Source organism: Lissotriton vulgaris, chromosome 9, assembly GCF_964263255.1.
Source record: "Lissotriton vulgaris chromosome 9, aLisVul1.2, whole genome shotgun sequence".
Taxonomy (NCBI): Eukaryota; Metazoa; Chordata; class Amphibia; order Caudata; family Salamandridae; genus Lissotriton; species Lissotriton vulgaris.
In genome coordinates, this window is record NC_141697.1 from 256,205,750 (window position 1) to 256,231,020 (window position 25,271).

Here is a 25,271-nt window from a genome sequence, read left to right on the forward strand (position 1 = left end):
GTGCGGGGACTTCATTTCCCAGAAGTCCCTGCAAGACCGACGTATAGCTTCCGGTCCGCTCTCCCTGCTGGCCCGCCCCCCGCCCTTTACGCCCGCTATATAACAACATCTCACTCCCGCAGCGAGGGACGCAGCTCGGGCGAAGACTGGGCAAAGACAGGGCCGTTTGAGGCCGTTCGAGGACGGCAGAGGACGGCCCCGGCCCTGTCACCCTGCATTTCACTTTGTTCCCTCAGGTCCCCACGATTTCTGACTTATATCACTGACGATCACGATGCGTCCCAAAACCAGAAGCACATCTAAGAAAGCTACATTGGTGACACAAGTGACCGGTCCCATAGACCTCTTCATATCCAGGGTAAACGACACCATTGATAAGAGCATAATTCTACTGGAGAAAAGAGTTTCCTTGGACCTCATGCAGGCTAAACGCTCTTCGTTAGGTTCACTTGCCACCGCAAACTCCCCTGCACACCAGGTCGCTAACAACTGCTCTTTACCATTACCATTAACTATTCCTCCCACGATGACTGTTCCAAACTCTGTAGATTTATCCGTAACCCAAACAGATTCCGATCAATCATATGTCGACCTTGAGGCGACCCCAGACTTAGAAGCCTGCCAATCACCAACTGAAAAATTAGACCAGAGCGTCACTAGTAATTCCATACTACCTGATCCAGTAACGACCTTAGAACCGACAAAAACAAGGAAAAACACCTCCACTTTCACCAAGGCTATGCCAAATATCAAGGAAAAATCTAAAATAAAAATAAAGAATCACAACCTGATCACGCCCACCTCAAACTCCTCGGCAGGTATCCCCTGCTGGGTGGAAAATATGGTAATGGACCTCAAATCAGACCTCGAAGCCACAATTTCAGCACAAATTAAACCTCTAATATCAAAGTTGGACAGACTCACCTCACTAATCAACACGAAATGTAGCTGCAAGATAAGCGGTAATGGCCCCGCACAAACGCATGGGGCAAAGGAAATACTCCCAAAAAAAACACCTTGTATTAAACAAACAACAGGCATAACGATCAAGCCTAATACTTTACCAGCTAGAAAGGCGTCAGCAGCACAACTTCCAGCCAAAAAAGGGAGCAATTCAGACGCTCCCCCTGACACCCCGGTCGCGGTAGATCTCCCCCCCGCAACACAAATAGACCCAGTAGGCCAAACCAAAACAAACAACCGACAAGTAAAAGGTAATAATGGAAACACCACCATTCCAGTAGAGACCCCTCTCCTAGAAAAACCACTAGAACCTAAGACCAAGCAGTCTCGGCCCAAAATAATCAATTTACCCCCGGAAGCTTCTCCCTTCGTGGTGGTGCTAACAGCTGTACCCCCACTGAAGGAGGGTGTAAGAGAAACTTTCGCAGAGTTGAGGAATAAATGTGCCCAGTGGCTCCAACTCCATAAACCCTTACCCGCTCACATCAGGGGCGATATCTTCTCCGTACGTAGAGGAGATTGGGTCGGCAGAAGCACGAAGTCCATAGCGGGGGACGTCATCAGCATCAAATTTAGGGAGATAGGGGCATCTAACTATATCTGTAACTCACCCAACAGTGGACCCGCCACCCAAATAAATCCCCTACCCTTGTCCTATTTCCTACCCCCATCCTCAAGGCAAAATTTCCCCTGTCCCGCCTTCCCATTAAACACCGGGCCCATGAATCCCTCAGAATACAATACGTATCAATACCAGCAGCCCCCACACACGCCACGGTTTCCACAAGTACCACAACAATCAATCTTCCAGTAGCAACCACCTCCCCAATTTCCTCAACCTCTACATCTTGTTACCCAACCACCTGCTCATCCTCCTCAATACTTACACCACACTTCCCAACAGTGGTGGCAACCCCATCAATCCACGCAACACAATACTCACCAATGGCAGCAGCCGCGGCAAGGACGGCTCCCCCCATTCAACCCACTAGGCCTTAATCATCGAGGCAGAGAAAGGGACGAATGGAGTGGCCAGGATCACTGGAGAAAGCACAGTGATCCCACACGTTGGGATGGCTGGAATGGCCTTCATTTAGCAAATAGGTATAGCGCCTTAGAGTGCGTTGACTGACTACCACAGCTACAAGAACACCCCCAAATTCACACAGACCTATCGGAACCCACGGTCTCTCCATTAGTCCCTCTAGACCCAGAGATCCCTCCAGCCCCAGAGATCTTTAACGAACCAAAAATAGTAAAAAGCTCAAGGGATAGTCCAACAATCCTGAGCCTGATCTCGTGGAACATCGCAGGATTAAGGACAAAAATAGAGGATGGGACAATTATGCATCACACGCATAACCACCAAATAATATGCATACAGGAGACATGGTCATTGCAAGAACACCACCTACAGGGTTACAAGACGTACTCCTCTCTCGCAAAGCCGGGACAGCTAGGTAGACCAAAGGGAGGCCTGTGTATCTACGTAGCCAACACTATCCAAAACACCAAAATAAAGGTCATAGAACTGGACTCTAATTTGCAGATCCTTGGTCTCTTCTTCCCGAAAAAAGAGTCAATGGCTATCATTAATTTTTATAACAACCTGGATGAACCAGACTTTCAGGGAGTCCTGACCCATCTCCACGAAAAACTAACCACCCTCAGAATGAAACAAGGAGAAAGAGGCCCGGCAACAATAATATGGGCAGGTGACTTCAACCTTCACGCCTGTACCCAACCAAAAAGAAAATGTCCTGGCATGGTGACAGAAGAAGGCCTCTCACTCACCCATTTTTTGCATAACAACATGGGCAGACAAATGAATGATCTCCTATCCGACCTGGATCTCCAGATAGTAAACACCTTGGACCATGGAGATAATTCACTAGCACCTACTTACTTAGGAAGAGGCTATAAAACCACGGTAGACTTCATAATAATATCAACATCCTTACAATCAAGAGTAAAAAACTTTGAAGTCAAGCCGAATCCCCAAAGTGACCATGCAATATTAAATCTGGAAGTCTTACTAAACTACCAACAATGTTCTCCAGTAACAATAGCCAATGCATTGACCCACGAAAATATCAATATGGATAAACTAAATGGGTACTCAATAAAATGGGGAAGGATCAACCCAGAAGAACTTACTAAAGAGCTAATAAGATCAGTCTATCCCCAAATCAAAATTTGTTTGGACATAGCAACAAAAGACGAGGAGCTTCTTAACAACTTCGCCCAAATTATGGACAAATTAAAGGTTTTACTTACAGCAAAACAAAAACCCGGTCTATCCCGACTCAAAGGCTGGTTCAACCAAGAGTGTACTAAGGCTCACACAAAGCTGAAGCTAGCCTTAAACAAAGATGAAAGGGACCCTCGCACTATAGCCACCCTTAGAAGTGAATATTACAAAACAAGGAAAAAGAGGAAAGAGGAACTCAAGCAAGCGCTTTGGCATGAACTCCACACCAGTGCACAAGAAAAAAACCCTCAAGCCTTCTGGAGAATCATAAGAACTCCCTTCTTGGTAGACGACACGTGCCCAAAAATCGAAGCCGCTATAAATGCTGCAGCTTGGGTATCACATTTTACCAGCATCTTCCAAAAACCATCCTCTGATCAAGAGACGGAAGAGGAGGAAAAAACATTCCTACCATACCCTATAGACATAAATTTCGAAATCTCCGAGATTCTTTTGGCACTGAACTCAACCAAAAAAGGAAAAGCTCCAGGCCCGGATGGAGTCCCGGCAGACTTTTTTAAATACCAAACAGAACTTTGGGCACCGATCTTAACAAGGGTCTGCACCGCAACGGCAAAAAAAGGAATTTTGGAGTCATGGACAAGGTCCATCATGGTGCCGATATTCAAAAAAGGTAACCGCATGGACCCTGCCTGCTACCGCCCAATTTCCTTGCTGGATTCACTAGGGAAAATAGCAGGTAGAGTGATCCTAGAAAGACTTCAGGACTGGGCGGAAGAGAGAGGCATCCTATCCGACCTACAATTCAGATTTAGAAAAGGACTAGGAACCGTGGAACAAGCCCTAAATCTATCGGTAATTTTTGGAAAATATGTGCATGCAAAGAAAGCAAAACTCTATATGACCTACGTAGACTTGTCCGCGGCTTTCGACTGTGTCTCCCATACAAAATGATGGTCCCTTTTAGCAGAAATGGGGGTAGATCCATCACTCCTGAACTTTTTAAGGGAACTCTATTCCAATCCATCCGCAAGAGTCCGCTACGGCACAAAGGGGGAACTGACGGCGTCCTTCAGAGTAGAGCGTGGGGTTAGACAAGGATGTGTCCTGGCACCCTTCCTTTTCTCCCTCTACACTAACAACCTGGAGGTAGAGCTCCTGAAGGGTGCCCGAGATTTTCCACTGGCCAAACATCGCCCGATCCCCGCTCTGCTCTACGCGGACGACGCCGTCCTCCTTGCACAAACCCCCCGTGAACTCCAAAGATCCCTCAACAGATATTCGCAGTTCATGAGAACCCTTGACCTTCATATAAATGTAAAAAAGACTTTCGTAATGAAGGCTGGGGTTGGGAGAAAACAGCAAAAATCTATCTATCTTGACACCCAAAAAATAGACTCTACAAATGAATACTGCTATCTGGGAGTCATGATAGATAATAAACTCTCCTGGAAACCAGCAGTAGAAGCCAGAAAACATTGTTTTAAAAGAGCACTAGCCGCATTGGTGTCGTTTACACAAAAATTAGGAAAACGTCCGCCCAGAGAATTGATGACCATATATAAAGCCAAATGCCAATCTACAACTTTATATGGAGCAGGATTATGGGGCCATACGGATGTTACCTCTCTGCAAACTGCAGAAAACAATTTTTTCAGATTCCTTTTATCAGCCCCCAAAAGTTCTTCGACCTACGCCTGCCATTTAGAATTGGGTGTTCCATATATCGAAGATCTTGCGAAAATCCAACCACTTCTTTTATGGCGACGTATCTGGGCTTCAGAAAAAAACGACCTTACAAAAACAATACTGGCAGATGCAATGTCCCTGGACTACGCTTTAAAAATCAAATGGCTGGCCTATATCCGGAACTTCCTCTTTGACCTTGGAATAGAAAAATATTATTCAAACCCCGAAAAAATTGGAGAACTCTCAAAAAATAACTTAAAAACACGAGCCTTGGACCACCTGGGTAATCTGAGATTACAATCAGAAGCCGGGAAACAGTCGGTACAGCACGCAATAATGGTCCAATCTACTCTTTTAATGCAGCCCTATTTAAATCTCGACATTGGCACCTTCGACCGATTTCTCCTGATAAGATTCAGACTGAACATATTTCACAAATTGGTAGCTTTTCCAACGCCAAACGTTTGGGACCCAAATCCACTCCCATGTCCATGCGATGGGAAATCAAGACAAACCACCCTTCACACTGTTCTGTTCTGTAAATTTTATCAGGAACACCGCAAACTTTGGTTACTGACTCTTTTAAAATCTTGGGGTCTTAGACAATGTCGAGTAGCCATGTTGAGTTTGCAGCTTTTGGATACTGAAGCCACATGTTACCATGTTCTTAATTTTCTGAAATGTATATACGGACACAGGAAAAACCTTTAAAATATAACAGTACTGTATAAACTACCGAAACTCCTCTTGCTATTTTTAAAGTTATCTGTAATTACATTGCACTGCAGATTTATTTTTACTATGTACTGCTTTTATGGATCTTTGTAAAAAAATCCGAATAAAGTTTATTATTATTATGTTCAACAGCCTGTTTATAACTCATCAGCAAGATGTGTCTTTCAATCAGCAAAGACAACTCATCGCTGGTTTCTTGCAGATACATAGAGCCGTTAGATGGAATTCTGGATACTGACAAAGGGAGAGTATTTTCTTGAGGGGCTAGGATCCTTCAATTGCATGACTTAACCAAACAGTTGCAAATAAATATTCCATTATAGTTTACTGGGTATGTCATCCTGTCACCTGGGCATGAGGTAATTGCAGGTGGAACTAAAATTCAATTTGGCAACCAAGTCAGCGTTATATTGCAAAGCAGCCTACCTTGGTGTGCTTGAGAGGAGAATTGTCAGGAATGTGTCCATTCCTACAAGGGAAAGCGGGCACCGGACTCAGATGATGCGCCACAAGTCTACCACACCAGGACTTCTTGAGAGGTGGTATAGCTGAAGCAGACTTCCTGATTAGTCGGGAAACAGGGAAAGAGGAGTGGATGATAAGGAAAGGCGAGAGTAAAAAATACACCACATCTGTGAGGAAATGTCCTAAAATAAGCCCTCTGCACGCCTAAAGTAGATGGTATTGGAGTGGGCGATGTCAGGTTGGGGCGGAAAGACCCTGTAACAAAAAAAGGCACAGTGATGATTAAGACTTATGGATAACACACATGCAAGTACAAATAAGGAAGGGAAGACAGAATGGACTTTAACATGCTTCAAGTAGCTTCCTTTCTACACAATGTTGACAATAAAGCTATTGAATACTGTTTTAGGTTAGAAACTTTGTTTCATTATTTTTTACATTCAACCGAGGACTGTTTACATATATTTTACCGTCGTTTCCAAAGATGTCTTAAGCTATTTCCCGGAGACGTCTGCTTTCTTCCTGCAGAAATTACTCCTCTGCTCGCTATATTATCGTAATGGTGGTCCTAGAGTTTATGAGACAGTGACACTTCTCCTTACTCATCTGTGCTAATTCATGGCTTTGTTGTCTTTGCTGCAGATTTAAACGAGTGTCTGACAGCTGACGTCTGCGGCCCCAACGGAGAGTGTCTGAACAGCAACGGGTCCTACTTCTGTCTTTGTACGACCGGCTATTCCAATGCAGCTGGAGGGGTGAGCTGTGAAGGTGAGGAGCTCGCAAGGAAGTGAAAGGGGAGATGTGTACATGATAAAGGGGTACACGGGGTAGTACCTTCCACTTCTTGTTTGTCCTTTGTTACTCCTGGTCTTAGAGTTCACGATAGAAGCGACAAGAACAATGAGGGCTCCTGGGGTTGGCAGTTTCAGGCGAATGGTGCAGGCCAGGCCTTTGGGTAGCGCCCATTGGTCCTTTTTGTTCAGAAGGTGGGGTATATTTTACTGTCAGGGCTTTTTTTTTTAGAATTGGATCATTTGACGCAGTGGCCCTGTTATAGTACGCGCACAATTTGACATTCATCCCTCCCCAACTTTCGTCACCTTTCCTCCCGCTGTGGCCAAGAACTCTCAGAATCAGGGTTGTTGTCCAAGGCGTAGCCTTTTTACTCACATCAAACCAGATAATTCATTACAAGCCAATACGAGAGTAATGTAAATGTAAATGTAAAGAGTAAAAGTATCCTACTTGGATATATAAAAGTTATTCACAGCATCACACTTTAGCGCCATCCATATCTCATAGGCATTAAGAAAAATAGGCACGGCATTACACTTTAACTTGCCCGTATACTTGAACTTGAACTTGGCCGTCTCAGCTCACCGACACTCTGCTGCGCACATTGTGCCAGTTGGCCCCAACGCGGTACAGTATACTGTTGCACTACTGGAACTCCAGGGCACCGCATAGCGCACCGGCCCACCGGGGTACCTGCACACAGGCATTCTCCTCAAGGTTCTACTCAGTCCATACATTGCGGGTTAGGGCAATAGAGTCCAGGACCACCAGCAGGTCAGTCCCTCCTCCCCGCCTATCTTTGCACACGTCCATCCTACCCCCTTCTGGGGTTCATCCAGTCTCTGAACCTCCATTGTTGTGCATCACCCTTTGTTGTTAACTGTCAGTGCTCTGCCACAGGGTGAGAAGCTACCTGGTGCACTCGCCCTCCCCCTCCCACCCCCTCCCCGGCGCTGACTGTGCTCCACAATAGCCCCAGTATAGTCTGAATAAAGAGCTCCTGCCCTTTTACCGACAGATGCACCCCATCCTGATGGAACAGCTGTCTTTTTCCTAGCTGTTGCAAGTTGTGTAGTTGTATCAATGACGCACCCCTAAAGCTTGCCTGAAGAGGCTGAAAACCCTGGGGTGCTGCCTTAAATAACCATCAAGATTTTTACTGCACACCCCGATGACGTCACCTCACCCCCTTCGTTCCACCAAACACCTTCTTGTCCCCGGAGGAAGATCAGCCCAGTGGCGCTACTAAGGGCGCCCCTCCCCTAGGTGCGGGCTGCGCCTAGTCAGGTGTGTTTTTTTTTTTAGCTTGTCCCTCTCCCCCACCCTCTTATTTATTTTTGTTTTTGCCCTATTTTTTTGCTTTTGAAGGGTCTGCAGTTTTGGGTATTTGGGTTGTTGCTGTGGACAAGTGGCAGAAATGGAGGAACTTATGACAGGCCAAAAGGGCTTAAGGAATTGCATAGTAGGCTTTGGGCAGAGGGAACACGGATGAGCGATGGTTGAGTCCCGTGTGAAAGTCAATGGATGAAAGGAGATGGTGAAGATTGGAAATTTTAAAGAATCGTTTGGGGAGTTTAAGGGTGGGGGAAGGATTTGTTTATTGTATTAGTGAGGCGATGAATTTAAGAATTGTCAAATGTTAATGAGTTTCAGAATTGCATACCTATCCTAATAAAGCGGCCTTTTACTCTCACTTGGCCCGGTTTTTTCTGCGTCTATTTCGTCCGAAGGGAACAGAGCGCTGTTCAAATAAAAGAAACACAGCTCTAAGGGACGCAGTTCACAGGAAGGAAGCAAGCGGTCTATCAGAGAGCTGTTTACAGAAAGGAAGCAGGGCTGTAAGAGCACTGTTTACATAAAGGAAGCTGGGCAGTTAGAACACTGTTTACAGAAAGGAAGCTGGGCTGTAAGAGCACTTTTTACAGAAAGGAAGCAAGGTGATAAGAGCACTTGTTTCCAGATGAAAATAGGGCAGTAAGAGCTCTGTTTACAGAAGAGAAACAGGGCTACAAGAGTACTGTTTATGGAAAGGAAGCAGGGCTGTAATCTCTGTGCACTGAAAGGAAACAACTCTTTTTACAGAAAGGAGACATAGCTGTACGTGCCCTGTTTCATTTTTGTACTTTACAATCCCAAGCCTCCTCATAGCCATTCAGCAGAAGATAGGATGCTGCTGAGAAGCTGAAGTTGAGTAGAAATGGTCCTTACTATGAATTTATTGGGAGTTACAAGATGTATGATGTCACTTCCACCATCCGTGGACTCCTGTGAACGTTCATGGGCAGAGAGGAGGCAAAAAAGTGGAATGGAATGAAAGAAAGTATGAAATTGTGAAAAATGGGATGGGTGGAGGAAAGAGGGAAGCATATGAGGAGGAGGGCAATTAGAAGAAAGAAGAAGAAGAAATACATGAGAAGTTAAGGCTGGGGAGTGGACTGATGAGAAGGAGGGAGTAAATGAGGAGACCGAGACAGAGAGGAAAGGCAGACAGGAGAAAGAGGAAAGAAAGATAGTGGAGAAGAAAATGAGAGTGACTGGAGTGAGCGAGAAACAAGAGCTGGAGAGAGAGAAGGGAGAGAGGAAAAGAGGTATGATTGTAAAATAGAGAGGCAGAATGTTTATGGTAATTATGGTAGAAGGTTCTCATTGCAAAAGGGTTCACAGAACCCTCTAGTTATACATTATGAAGACATGCACCCTTATCTTTCTAGTTCTCTAATTTTCTGATGCCCCAGAAGATATATGTCAGATCTATAATTCCAAGCATCATCTCATTTTAGAAACCCGTATTCTCAGTATTGTATCATAGATTCACAGGCTTGAATCTTCCACCAATGACATGGTGGGAGTCTCACGGTAACAGTAATAAAAGGAGTACCACGACTTAAACATTATAAATCACATTGAAAATAATAGACATTGATAGCCAATTCACATTGTTTTAATGAAACTAAACTACCACCAATCAGATTAGAGACACTAATGCACCCATCACCAGCAGAGCCACCACACATCAGATTTCATACTGCAGTTTGTGTGTGAGGGAGTCTCCCTGAGCTCTGCTCAGTCTCAGTGTTTTGTCAACTCTTGACCTTTCCGGTACTCTCAAAAGAAGTGATTCTTTGACCTTCAGCCAACTTGAAGGTACAGTCTTTTGGGTTATTTTCCTGGTTACCCGTATGTCAGAGGGATCTATGGAGATTCTGTTCAGGTCTTTACTGCTTACATCCTTACCATAAGATTAAGGAGTGTAAGCAGTGCAGGATGTTTCAGCCAATACCTTGAAAGATTTCAAGGCCAGGCTTCTTCTTTGGTTACAGAAGAAAAAGTCCCATTCTGACTTCACTTCTGATGATGATGAGGTAAGGAGTCATTCCTCATCTGGGAAGAAGCGGAAAAGTGAGGGCTCGACCGCATATGAAAAGGACTCCAAGAGAGTGAGATCTCACAGTAAGGATTCTGGGCCTGAAAGATCTGTGAGTAGAGAGCCTACTGCACCATCATCCTATCACAAAAAAGGGCTAATTCTTCTTCCTCATTAGTACCTGTGACTCCTTTTAAGGAGCCTTCGGTTAGACGGATCCGTAGTCAAAAATCATTCCATCATTGGCTGACGCATTAACGACTAAATTGTCGACACAAGCGTTGTCTTCCATGGCCGTGATGACAATGCAGCTGATGATATACCTACAAAGTGGAAATGTAAGTAAAGCCATTTCAGAGAAGACTATCTTGCATTGGCGCACAATGAAATGTGTGTCAAATGTCAATGTACAGTAGTAAGAAAACGTACAGGGATACAGGGTATTTAAATCAATGTTTCTAATTGCAGTAAGATGTATGGAGTGGGCATAACTCCCAGGAGATTCAAATCTGCTTTGGAATGTGAGGGGAATTTCGGATCATGAGGACAAATTAATGGGCTGGGTCAATTAACTACGAATGATATCATTTGTCCACAGGAAACGTGGTGTGTGGAGGTAGAGCCTTCTTTAAACTACATACATGTTGCAGTACTCTGCCTTCCCATCCCAACATGGTGGACTCCCAAGGGATTGAGTTTCTATACAAGTAAACTACGTTGTAACCTGCGCCAGAAAAGGAGACACAATCTTTGTAAAAATCGATCTACCTCAAAGCCAAAACAACAGAGTGAACAAAACCATAATTATTGGAAATGCCTATTTGCCCCCGTCGATTAAATGGAACCATGAGTCTGCAGGTATTTTGGTGGATGTTCTATAAGGCTAACGGTCAGATTATCCTAAAGCACATCAGCTATTTATTTATTTATAGGTGACTTTAATTCAAATCTACTCTGCAATAGCAACCACAAGGAGTAGAAAGATAGGGAGGTTGCATATTGGAGAATTCCTCAAGTGACCTCCCAAAATCAGATACAGGACAGATTTGGCGAACAACTGGCAAACTCCCTAGAGACCTTAGGGATACGAGTAAAATTTGGCAGACCAGCAGCTTATAGGCATATTTCCCCTTCTAGGTTAGCTACCCTGGACTACTTATGGCCATCAATAGAACACTTCCATAAAATAGATGATTTTTTGACAACTCCGTGTGGCAATCTCATGCAAGATCACAACGTTTGTGAATGTAATATCTGAAAGAAACAGATGGTTATAGATGTGTTACCTTATAGATTCCTTACCTTAGAATTACCCACAGACGTCAGACTGGATCTGGAAAGTTTTTCATCAGCAGTACCCCTGCGCGTCGGAAGGTGGCGTCGGTTGACTCCGTGTCCGTCGTTGGCATCTTGGTCACCGGGATGACGTCCCAGTAGCTACATAGACGCCGTTCTCGCGAGCTGACCACAGTTCTTTCTTTTTCCAGACACTTTTTGACTGACTTTTTTGCGACTTTTGTTGACTTCGTTTTTGAGTCTCAACTGACTCCTGGCGCACAAGGGATGCCCGGCTTCAAGACATGCGGTTCCTGTACTCGACTGATGTCGGTGATGGATCCGGACCATGTGTGCCTCTACTACCTGGAGCGTGACCATGACCTCAAGAGTGCTCCGACTGCCGAACCATGGCCCGAAGTCTTTGCGGGAGCGATCCCGAAAGCTCCTCGAGACCCTGCAGTCAGCTCTGCGTCGCTCAAGGTCCTGGTCGCGTGGTTGGTCGAGGGACTGATCGCAGAGTTATCATCATCACTTCTCTTCTAAATCTTCGTACTCTGGGTCAGGTAAGTCGAAGCATAAGAAGAAGTAGAAGAATCATCTTCGCTCTTCGACTTCCCCTCATCTGTCGACCAACGCTACTTAGGGTGTAGGTGGTGCCCCTCCCACGGCTCCGTGTGCAGAGCCTTCAGGGTCGACTCCGGCCTTCCCTCCCTTCTGGGACCGGTAGCGACCCCTGCCGAGCTTCGTCAATTTTACAAAGCGAGGCACGCCATCTTTGCGCAGCCCCACTCCGCCGGTGCGCCTTTGTGCCCCGTGGATTCGGTTGGCGGCCCTAGGCCTTCGACGCCGGCGGCTTCAGCCTTGGCACCGCAGGGCCCCCTTGGATCCAGGCCAGGATCTAGATCAGCGCCGGTGTACCTAGTTACACCTCCACCAGCACCGATCCCACCTGCACCACGTCTGCAGCCAACGCCGGCTGGACCCCCATCCGCCGTCCACCCCGATGTGGACACGGAGCCGGACCGGCGACGACCGACGCCGGATCCGGTGCCGATGGGTACTTTTGTCCCTGTGTTCCACCCTGGCCATTTTCAGTCAGATTGGCAGCCAGAGGAGGGTGAGGAAGACTGAGAGGGGTCTGGTGACCCTTTAACAGACCAGTTAGATTACGATCTGGACTGGAGAGAGGAACTGTGGGTGCCAGTGGTCTGGATACCTCCCCAGACCTAGGCATGTTGTCACCTCTTAGCGTGGCTACGGAGGAGGGAGCGTCATACACAGTGGTGTTGAGTAGGGAGGCCGAGGCTCTCCACCTCAAGCTACCTACGATGGCAGTCAGGACTAACCTCCTGAAAGAGATCCTTCAACCGGCAGCAAGCTCTTCGGAGCCCCTGCTGCCGTTTAACGTAGCCCTCACTGACATCCTTTTGGGCACTTGGTCCAGGCCCAACACAGGGGCTCCTGTGCACAGTATGATTGCCCGACTCCACCGCCCGGCCCTGGGCGACCCCACTTTCCTATCCCAACACCCCAACCCTGAAAGCTTGGTGGTTCAAGCCTCCACTTCTAAAGGCGCCTTCCCTACTGCACCACTGGATAGGGAATCCAAAAAGCTGGACCATCTTGGGGAGGAAAATAATTCCGCAGCTTGGGACTGCAAGTCTTTTGGGCTGTTACACACACTCTGTGTGGGATACAATGGTGCAGGTGCTGCCTCATTGCCCGGATAAGGCCCGGGCCGTACTCCCCCGTGCAGTTGCCGAGGGAAGAGACGCAGCGAAGTTTACCATCCGCTGTGGGCTGGATACTGCTGATGCACTTGACAGGGCGATTTCCATATCAGTAGGCCTTCGACGCCACGCCTAGTTTCGTTTCACTGATTTTTCCGGGGATGTACAATCCTCCCTTATGGACATGCCCTTTGATGGCCGTCGCTTTTTTGGCGACATGGCAGACAGCGCGTCAGAGAGCTTTAAAGACTCTTGGGCTATGGCACGGTCCTTGGGCCTCTCCACCACCCTCCCTGCGCAATCTGCCTTTCACTCCTTTCGTGGCTATGGAAGGGGTGCCCCACTACGTCCCGTCCAGAGCGGCGTGGTTCTGGGGGCCGGTGGGCCAGTCCACTACAGCTCCCTCTGCAGCAGCCTCCAAACCCTCCTAGTCCAACCTTCCAGGGCCACCAAACGCCAGTGGGCGGCAGGATCCGCCATCACCTGTCCCACTGGCGCACCATCACGTCGGACAGGTGGGTTTTGCAGATAGTCCGAAGGGGCTACTCCCTCCCCTTCGAGACTACCCCTTGCTCTATGCTCCTTCAGTACCATCGCATGTTGGAGGATCACCTGGTCCTTCTCCAACAGAAAGTTTCGGCACTCTTGGCCAAGGGTGGTATCAAACGGGTCCCTGTGCCAGAAGTAGGTCATGGTTGCTATTCCCACTCCTTTCTTTTGCCCAAGAAGGACAAAGGCCTGCGTCCTATCTTGGATCTCAGCAACGTCAACCGGTTCCTCCGGAAGGAGAAGTTAAAAATGTTGACGCTCGCTCAGGTCTTGTCTACCCTCAATCCTGGACGCTGAATGGTAGCTTTGGACTTGCAGGACGCTTACTTTCAAGTTCCTGCCTGCCGAACCATTGGCGTGACCTGCGGTTCACGGTAGGCCACGAGCACTTTCAGTTTACCATGCTCCCCTTTGGCCATACCAGCACCCCTTGGGTGTTCACGAAAGTGATGGCGTGGTCGCAGCTCATTTGCGCAGATCAGGGATTCCAGTCTTCCCCTATCTCGACAACTGGCTGTTGAAGGCGGGCTCACCCCAGGCTGTCGTCTCCCACCTCCAGACTACGGGCGACCTCCTGCATTAGCTGTGGTTCTCCATCAACATGCAGAAGTCATACCTGACCCCCTCTCAGAAGCTCCTCTTCATCGGAGCGGTTCTGGACACAACACAGTTTTGGGCTTATCTTCCCGAACAGCGAGTCTGGGATATTCGGGCTATGATTCCGATCTTTCAGCCTCTATCCCGGGATTAGGTCAGGATGACCCTGAGGCTGCTGGGCCTCATGGCCTCCTGCATCCTGCTGGTCGATCATGCCAGGTGGCATATGCGGGCTCCGCAGTGGGACCTGAAGTTCTAGTAGTAGCAGCATCAGGGGAATCTGTCCGAATGCGTCAAGATCTCGGAGGGCACTACACAACAATTACAATGGTGGCTAACAAACCAGGATTGAATGAATGAATGAATGAATGGCGTTTTTATACCGCGCAAAACTTAGCCCCAAGGGGCATCAAGGCGCAATACGAACAGACATAGAAAGTCCAGACTCCAGATAGGTAGACCAAAGGCCATTTGGGAGAGCAAGAATCTAATATGCTTGAGAGAAAAGCCAGGTTTTGAGAAGTTTTTTGAAAATTGTCAAGGAGGATTGACTGGTGAGCTCTAGGGGAAGGGAGTTCCACAGTTTGGGAGGGTAAACATCGTTTACCACGAAGTTATTACAACGCGGTACCTTTACCACGCATCCCTTACAACGCAAGTCGTTACCACGACTTGCGCTGGAGGGCGCTAAAGGTTTAAAAATAGTTCATTTACTATCCCAACACCTTCCCTAGGGTCCACGGGGACTGGTGTTAGAATAGTAAATTATACTATTCGAAATCCACACCCCCAACGCAAGTCGTGGTAACGACTTGCGTTGTAAGGGATGCGTGGTAAAGGGACGCGTTGTGACGGTACGCGTTGTACCGTCATACATCCGTTTGGGAGCCAAGGTGGAAAAGGCTCTACCTCTCCATCTAACTTTAGCAAACCTAGGGACTACCAGCCTATTCTTTGAAGATGAACGGAGCGTTCTAGTGGGGGTGTAGGCACGCAGAAGAGATCTAATGCTTTCAGATCCTGAGCCATGGATAGCACCATGGGCCAGACAGAGAATTTTGAAAGAGATCCTAGATGGAATCGGAAGCCAGTGAAGGTCCCTTCTGGCCATTGTTGCAGACGTCCTCCTAGGGAGGCTTAGAACCAATCTGGCTGCAGCATTTTGCACCATTTGGAGGCGATGGATAGAGCCTTTATTGATGCCACCATAAAGGGCATTGCAATAATCTAGCCTCGATAGTACTAGGCCAGCTGTTGCTTGTTTCCGGGCTGCCAAGGACAGGTAAGGGACAATTTTCTTGAAGATTCTGATGGTGCCACAGCAAGTAGACACTGTCCTATTTACTGTCCTATTGGGTCAACGGCAGATCCCTCTCCCTTCCCCAACCAGAACACACAGTGGTGACAGATGCATCCCTTCTGGGAGGGGGCGGCCACATGGGAGAAGCGGAGATCAGAGGCCTCTAGTCTCCAACGGATTCCGGGCTCCACATCAACCTTCTGGAACTTCGGACGATTCGTCTGGCACTCAAAGCATTCCTTCGCTCTGTACGGGGGAGAGTAGTGCAAGTGTTCACGGACACCACCATCGCTATGTGGTACTGCAACAAACATGGTGTGTGGGGTCGTGGACCCTATGTCAAGAGGCCCTCCGCCTCTGGACATGGCTACAATATCAGGGCATATCCCTGGTGGTTCAACACCTGGCAGGTTCACTGAACGCCAGGGCAGACGAACTCAGTCGCAGGTGCATGATGGATCACAAATGGCGTCTTCACTCGGAGGTCGTGGAATGTCTCTTTCAGCAGTGGGGAGAGCCTTGGTTAGATCTATTGGCCACTGAAGAGAACGTGCAATGTCAGCAATTCTGCGCGTTGGAATTTCCAAGGCGGCACTCGCTAGGCGACGCTTCTCGTCACGAGTGGAGTTGCGGTCTTCCATATGCCTTTCCACCTATACCACTTCTGCCCAGAATGCTGAAGAAGATCAAGCGCAACCGGGCCCAAGTCATTCTTGTGGCTCCGGATTGGGCACAAAGAGTCTGGTATCCCGAGCTGCTCAACATGGCCATCGATCTGACACCCTCTTAGAGAGGATCTTCTGTTCCACCCGAACCTGTCCAGCCTCCACCTCCTTGCGTGGAGATTGAGCGGCGGCAGTTGATGTCATCATTTGAACTGCCTCCCAAAGACTGTGATGTAATCTTGGCAGCCAGGCGTCCCTCCACTAAGACGGTATACGCCTGCAGTGGAACACATTTGTGGCATGGTGTGCTGCAAAGGCTGTGGATCCCCTTGCTGTCACTCTTTCTGAGGTTCTCTTGTTCCTTTTTTCTTTGGCCCAGCAGGGCTCTGCTCTGGGCACTCTTAAGGGCTACATCACAGCTATTTCAGCCTTCCTCAGGCTCCCCAATGAGCCTTCTCTTTCCAAGTCCCCTGTTGTAAATAGATTTCTTAAGGGCATTACTCATCCGTTTCCTCCTGTTCCCTTCATAATGCCCCAGTGGGACTTGAACTTGCTTCTGACATATGTTATGCGTGCTCCCTTTAAGCCACTGCATAAACTGTCCTCTCAGACTCCTCACTTTGAAAACTGCTTTTCTGGTGGCCATCACCTCTGCGTGCAGGGTGAGTGAGCTACAAGCTCTGTCTTCTAAGCCTCCTTTTCTGGCTGTCCATCCAGACATGGTCATCCTTAGAACTAGACATTCATTTCTTCCCGGGGTTGTTACTTCTTTCCACATTGGCCAAACCATCACTTTGCCCACCTTCTTTCCGCCTCTGCATCCTTCAAAAGAGGAAGAGAGGCTCCACCTTCTGGATCCAAAATGTGCGTTTTTCTTCTACTTGGATCGCACCAAACAATTCTGGGTGGACGACCAGCTCTTTGTTGGTTACGTGAGTGCTAAGAAAGGTCGGGCCGTTCACAAACGGACCATCTCCTTTGTGCATCGAAGTCTGCTATTGTTTGGCTAAGAAGGAGCCTACAACTGCTTTGGGACGAGGAGTACCCCTAAATGACATCTGTCAGACAGCTACGTGGGCATCGCTGCACATGTTTACGAGGCTCTACTGTCTGGACAGCCTAGTCCGGAGAGATGGCTTCTTTGGTCGTTCTGTTCTCCAGGACTTTCTAGTGTGAACTTGGTTCGCAGACCCATCTCTGGAGTTGGTATTGCTGGGGTATCTATTCTAAGGTAAGGAATGTAAAATTAACTGTTTCTTTCAGATGAACAAGTTACTTACTTATGGTAACAATATATCTGTAAGACCTTACTGCTGCCCCACCCATCCTCCCCGTTCTGCAAACCGACTTCTAGGGTTAAGGACATCCTTTCAGGGCACTAGTTTTGTGCACCAGTGGTCAGTGTCTTGCATGGCTCTGCGCTTCTGGCGTGGAAAGTTGTGTACATAAGTGATGTCAGCGCACAATGGCGGCGTCTATGTAGCTATTGCGACGTCATCCTGGCGACCACAACCACAACGACGGACGTGGAGTCAACTGACGCCACCTTCCGACGTGCAGGGGCACTGCTGAATAAAAATGTTCCAGATCCAGTCTGACGCCTGGGGGTAATTCTAAGGTAAGGAATCTATAAGGTAAGGAATCTATAACTAACCTATCTTTCTTACAGATATATCGTTACCGAAGGTAAGTAACTTGTTCGTTGAGGAGCTGACCTGGGCTAAGCTTTATGATGCACACAAGAGAAAGTACTCAACGAAATTTTGGGGCTTAGTAAATAAACTTTCTCAAACTTAGAATCCAAGGAGATGTAACATCTCCCCAAAACAATGGTCTGCCCACATAAAGCAACTTTACTACACACAACCTCTGTGTTAATTAATTCTGCCAGTGTCAGTAAATGGAAGGTGTGATAAGCATGGGGAGCAGGCAGCAGAATACAACACTCAATCGAGTGAGAGTACCACTGTGGATCAAAATGAGTCACAAAACTGGGGTCCATCTGATGTGATGGGACGAATTAACAGGAGTGATGGTAGTCAGTAAAATACGGACGCCCCCCCCACCCCCCAATTACAATATCTGGCCGTGTAAAATAAATGTGGGAAAAGCGTTAAGGGAAATGAGGGCAGGTGGTGCATCAAACCAAAACGGTCTCCCTGTGGCCCTTTTTAAATCTGATCGAAGCCTCTGAACGCACCTCTTAATTTCTCTATACTCATAATGCTACACCTCGGGCTTAGTCCCTGATAGCTGGATGGGCTTGATTTTGGGACCCATACATAAGAGGGGAAGTAGATCCTCGCCCACAAACTCTAGAATGATAGTGCTTCTGGATATGGAAGGAAAGTGCTGTGCAAGACTATTGTACGAAGATCTGGAAACCTTGGCTAAAAAGAAGCAATTGATCCCATGGTTTCAGACTGGTTTCCAGATCATAGTAATATTGAAGATAATCTTCCGACCAGGTGAGCGTTCTAGGGGAAGGGAAATCTTTTAAAAAGAATCATTTTCTCTCTGGATTTCCGTTTTCTTTTTGAAACGCAGGAGCAGTAACATGGTCGTGGTGTCACTATGGCTTCAAGTGGCAACTTTTTTCAATTTTCTATATAACAAGCAATAGTTGCTGCTTATTTATCTTATGCAACAAACAACCATTGACAAAGCCAATAGTCCTGACTTTTTGTATTATATATCTGGATGCAATGACAAAAACAGCAAAATACCAGTCGGGCGCACACTATGCTAAGCACAGAATTTGAGCTTATGTGTTTTAAGCCAGGCCTTTAATAACATTGGCCACACCCCTTTATGAGACCGCCCCAGTTTTTTCATCCCACTCAAAGCCCTGGTATGACAATGAAAGAACAGGCAGACAGTAGCCTCTGTGACTATGTGGTGCCATATGATAGAGTAGCCTTCAAATGTACATTCAATACTGAACAAGATGTTTGTGCTACTGGAAAACCAGAGAGGAGCCCCGGAAAAAGCTGGGGACCCAGGCCCCACAAAATTTCAGGACAAGCCTGACTGAAGAGAATTACTTCTATCTGCTTAAAACGTGTTTCGGGGTTCCACATCTGTGCAGAAATAAATACTCAGGGCCCGATTCTCAGTGTCCGTGTAATTCTGCGAAATGTACGCGGGGAAGCTGGACCGAAATTATTTTTCAAAACGGTGAATTGGTATGCAGGCCCTCATTTACGAGTTCAAAACTCATAATGGCTGTCTAAGTCTGTACCCCGCAATCATCAATCCCGATGCTATTACAAATTCTGGGTGCAAAATCACAGATGCAGAGGTCCCGCAGGATTTTAAGATGTAAGGAAGATGCCTATACAGAAATGTGGTACAAAAGGGGGTGGTGATGGACGGAGTATCTGAATCAATCAAACACTCATACCCAGTCAAAAGATCTGGGTTTAATCCATCACCGTTCTTTATCCCACTCTGCCACCCCAGTTCAGACATGGCTATATGCAAATCAGTCTGACCCTGTGCCTCATGGGATGGATTTAGGCCCAGATCTTTGTACGGGGTGAATGTAAGACATTGATCTGCATTCTGTCCATCAACTGTGTTTTATGCAGAAATGTAGCAGCAGATCCATAGGTTTTTCATGCCTCACAGTCCTGTCTTCTCTCCCTCTCTTTCTCTCCACCCCCCTCACTCCCCATTGTTGGTTCCCCTTCTTTCCACAGATGTTGATGAGTGCTCAGTTGAATCCAGTTGTGCCGGGGGGCAGTGCCTGAATACGGAAGGATCTTACAGATGCATATGTGACAATGGATTCCGCCACTCCGAAGAGACCCTTCGTTGTGTAGGTGAGGACAGGTGCCCAATCATGGAACCATGCCTGGAGCCTAATGCTAGTGCACCAGCTTGCCATGTATATATGTATGTATACACACACCCGAAATAGACTGGCATACATGTGCCATATATGTTAAGCTTGAACACACACAGTGTCAAACATACTGACATGGAAGAATTCAATTTTGCCATGTTTGTACACACACTGCTCAAAAGCATACAGCACACATACACCTCTGCCTTTCATACGTTTACACATGTAATAAAAACACGCCTTATGTAGCACTTCATACCAATATTTACTCTCTATATACTGTAAATATTAGATGTTACTACCAAGTATCACCTACTTTATCACTAATAAATTCACCAACTTTTGAAGGATGAAGGATGAAAGTTGGAGTTGGCTTTGCTGGGAATTATAGTTGTGACCTGCAGGTCATAGCAAATGTCAGTGGTGAGCATTTAATACACTGAGTATTCTTGCATGCTCTCTATTGATGCCAATACACCAATACGCACTTGAAAACTCCGTCGGAAATGACTCCTGTGGGATACTGTCAGCAGGGCCAACTTTGGAAAAAAATATAGACTGTGGTGTTGGAGATGTTAAAGAAAATTCAGATCTTGCACTGGCACTAGTATTAGAAAAATGGATCCCTAAAACCTGGGAAATGTGGTAGCATTTACTTGTGGGCAGTGCTGAAACTAGAACAAATTTACTCTTCCAGCCCATAAATTGGAGGTCAAGGAGTTGCAAAGGAAAGGAGGTGGAGTCACAAGGAGCTTAAAAAGAAGATTATGACAGTTTTGAAAAAACTGCCTTAAAGAGATGGACAAAAAGGACATATGTGACAGTAAATCTGTCCTAGATTACTTAATTGGTCACAAAAGGCTGCATTTTAAAGTATCTTACAGGGTTAATATGCCTTTGCAAAGCACATCGTATAACCTGCAGATCACAGATTTGTTATATAAATAGATCAGTAAGTTTGCTACTGCTTGTGACACTGCGATCATTTTTCTTCTTCTAGTTCATAAGTTGCAAGACTTCTAATGTAGCACTATACTCTATTTACGAGCATCAAGGAGCTGCATGCAAACTGTAAATCAAGGATTTAGATCCTTATTGTTTTTTTCTCAATCTATTGATATTCTAAGATTGCAAAGAAGGGTTCCTTTGGGAAGTAATATAATCTTAATATATACAACCACCATAATTGTGTTAAGTTTTATTCCCAGACTTTGTTTCTCCCGACTGTTCACTCTTAACATATAATGTATACAAGTATGAATGATATGTGATTGCGAACAAATAGGACACGTTACAACACACATGTTTACAATGCATGTCATTACAACGCGGTGTAATGATTTCCAGGCTGGTTCCGCAGGAGCGTCAGGAATCCAGAGAATAATCCTCAGCCTTCCCCTACCGCCTTTCGACTCTATCAGACTCTAGAGTATCGAATGACTCGCCAGGGGAAAACAGGGAAACAAAACAAGGAAAGGTAGGGTAAGACAACAGGTCTTGGCAGTGGACTTCAGAATGGCCGCTTGGTAAAAAGGCAGGCTGTAAGGGAAGGAATATATTACTGGCTATACTTGATAACAACACCATGCACAATGTCTATATCTACATATGAACATCACCTACCACAACTAAACGTCTGGACCTTGGGACATTCTGCTGAAGGGTAGAGTAAGGTGTTCGTTTTCTGTGCACATCAAGACAAAAGATAATAAAAACTCTATCCCACTCTACGCTAGCAAGTAAAAGTAAATGATATATAACACTCACTCTGCTATTCTCTGGAGAAAACTAGAAGAACATCCAATTCTTCTTCAAGGCTCAATATGTGTGTGCGAGCCTCTACCTTTAATCATGCACAAGGATATCTACCATATGATAATCACTGTTAGTTATCCGCTCTTGTGACCCCCCAATATATTGTAAGAAAGGCAGCGCAAGGCGCTGTTACCGTGATTCTTTGTAGCTGGGCTTCGAAATCACACCCCTCTCTGGTCCACGCAAGTGCCCCAAAATAAATGTATAATAGTGCAAAAGGAAAGGATAGTGTGGGGATACACACAATGGGAGACAGCTTCAGTTGGGGAATGCAAATGCTGATATACAAGCAGTGCCCGGCCGGATGGCGGGGAATGGACCCGGCCACCGGGCGGAGCACCAGGAGTAGGGGAGGATGAACTGGCTACGCCCTTGATACATAAGCAGTGCTCGGCCGGATGGCAGGGAATAGACCCGGCCGCCGGGCGGAGCACCAGGAGTACGGGAGAATGGTTAGGATGTGCCCGGCCGGATGGCGGGGAATGGACTCGGCCACAGGGCGGTGAACAAGGAAATCGGGAATCGGAAAAGAGAACAAACACGGATTGAATAAACCGTGTAAATGGTCCTATACGAACCACACAGTGTACACCGACACCAAGGTAGCAAACGTCAGTGCACGGTGTAACTGACATTACGGCCCCAGTATAGCCGCTGAACGAAGCACCCTCACGAAGGAGACAGGAAGAATACCGGCAAAACAAACAACCAACAGGAAACCGGAAGTCAGGCAAAACGAACCGGGACAGAACCCTCGGGAGTAAGGGCTAGATGCTAGAACGCAAAGCGGCGTTCCGTTGGAGTAACACGTCTTAAATAGAGTCTTGCAATTAAAGCTACAGCACGAGTGGGACATCCGGGCATGACACGCGGTCATTACAACAATTGCTTTGTTACGATGCATACCATTACAATGCAAGTCATAACAACGACTTCCTGCGGGGGGGCTGGAGTTGGGAATAGTATAATTTACTATTCCAACTCCAGTGTGTGCGACAGTATGGAAGGTGTTGGATTTAAAACCCAACAACTTCTGCCCCCTACAGCAAGTTGTTGTAACGACTTGCATTGTAATGGTATGCTAGGTAACAACAACAACAATAGCGGTCGCAAAACACTCACAAATTGCCATCCTCTTCAAGAGGGTGGTAATGGAGTCGCAAATTTGTGACTGGCTCTGAAAATATTTTTACGGGCATGCAGTGGTCCCAGAGACCACTACCTGCCCTTAAAAATGAAACGAAAACGTTTCATTTTTTTTTTTATGCATTCCGTTTTCCTTGAAGGAAAATGGGCTGCATTGAAAAAAACTACTTTATTTAAAAGCAGTCCCACACATGGTGGTCTGCTGAGCCCAGCAGGCCACCATCCCTGGGTGGGCCTGCCATTCCCAATGGGCCTGCAAATTGCAAGAGGATCATTAATATTCATGAGCCTCGCAATATTCGACTCCATTGGGAATCACAAACAGTGTTAAACACACTGTTGTACATGCAAAATAGCATCTCGCAAATTACGAGTCGTAAAAGATTCGCAATTTGCGAGGTGTTATTTTGCACTTCGTACATCTGCCCTTGATGTTTATATATGATGACTGGAGTTTACCCAAGATAGCGTTATAAGATTGGCGATTCCTACAAAGCTATAGAATAATTCTCTAGCAAGAATTAGCATTCATAGATTCACTTACTCTTCAAAATACTTCACATTGCCACACTGGAAATCCATGCCAAAGTTAATATACATATTGGTATCTGCATCACTTTAGTATGCCATCTACATTTGTCCTTATTTCTTCTTTGGCTAATGGGTAGATAGGTACTTATACCCCGACTCATGTTGCCAAATTCTTTCACCATCTCAAATGTGTAGAAGTCCCCCGAGAAGCACATGGCTGTTCAAAGCTTTAAAGGCATTTTCACAGTTGTAGAAAGGCAGCTAAATAGCAAGAACAACATTGCCCATTGGTTGTGTCCAAATCAGCTAAAAAAAGATGCCGGTGAATGGTAGGTGGTGCTGGCTCCATTGTAGGTTACCGCATGTATGTGATCCCACTGGAGCCATATAGCACCAGCTGACACCCTAATGTCAGTTCCCTTTTTTCTGTGCCCTTCGACATGGATCCGGAATTACTCTCCTTGGGATTTCTCACAGAAAAACCTTCTTTTGTGCAGTGCAAGCAATGCCTGCTCCCAAAAACCCGGCTTTAAGCCCTACCACTCCTTTCATGGGCAGATGTCAAATTCAGATCATCATAAATTTTGTCATTAGTGTTTATGGCCTAAGTATGACATTAAGCCAGCAATAAATGTGGCCTAATGCACACCAAAGCAATTAAGGAACGAGAGACAAGACTCTTACGGAACATGTGTGATGATCACAGGGTCACGCTCATGGTCAGAATCAATGCTGCACTCTTCTTCTTCATCAAATTCCTAAAAGGAGAAGAGTAAGAAGCATAGGAAGAAGGGAAGGTATGAAGACTATTCCCCCAAGTGCTGTTCCCACTCGTGAAATAGTTCTCCTCATCATTCCCCACATCCAGCTGTGTCCTCCTCAGAACCAGCTGTGGTTTCATCATGCCAGAGGAGGCCCCTTGGCCATACCTATCTTCTGTTCTGGTCACAGCTCCCCTGCTGGCTCCAGCGTGGGCATCTTTCCCTGCACCAATGACTGCACACTTTCAGGCTTACCCAGAATTTCCTGCCTCATGCGCTAATCTGGGCAAGTCGCACATGCTGTGATGGCATTGTTTCAGAACACAGTGATTCTCTTGGATTCCCCTGATCTGTTTGGACTCTCAATTGGTTTCCCTTGATGCCAGTGGGCACCTGTACCATGTCACAAAGTATCACTGCAATGCGGGCTGGAGTTACCCCAGTGCCCAGTACTCTGCAGGGGATTCTTGCTCCCTCACCACCTCCAGGGTCAATTCCTGCAAAAGCTCCTCTTCAACACCCAACAATGCAATAAAGATCAATACTGGTGCGGTTGAAAATGAACGTGCAAAGTTTTTCGGTAGAGGCGGTGCATAAGAAACGTACCCAGCCTAGTCTGGCGCCAATTAAATACTACTGGCAAAAAAATTGAGGATCTGTTCGGATCAGACTCCAATCCAAATGCCCCAGAAAATTCCCCATAATGATGACAACAGTAGCAAGGCAGTCAACGAACTCACTCCTGCTGATTCAGATACTGCTGATTACTTGGCATTACAGAATGCAGTGGTTTGGAGACATCACTGGAAGTGGACTTGGAGTGTGCTTT

At 46.6% G+C, this 25,271-nt stretch overlaps 1 protein-coding gene across 2 annotated transcripts in view; it reads left to right on the forward strand.

The window, feature by feature from the left end:
* The window catches only part of LTBP2 (latent transforming growth factor beta binding protein 2), a 1,419,414-nt gene that overhangs the window by 1,150,764 nt on the left and 243,379 nt on the right, over window positions 1–25,271 (forward strand). The window contains exons 21-22 of one of the 2 annotated variants that reach the window (XM_086937485.1): window positions 6,707–6,832; window positions 20,044–20,166. In XM_086937485.1, the coding sequence (XP_086793611.1) occupies window positions 6,707–6,832; window positions 20,044–20,166 (249 nt within the window). The remainder of the gene's footprint in view (window positions 1–6,706; window positions 6,833–20,043; window positions 20,167–25,271) is intronic. The other variant, XM_086937488.1, reaches the window with a different exon arrangement.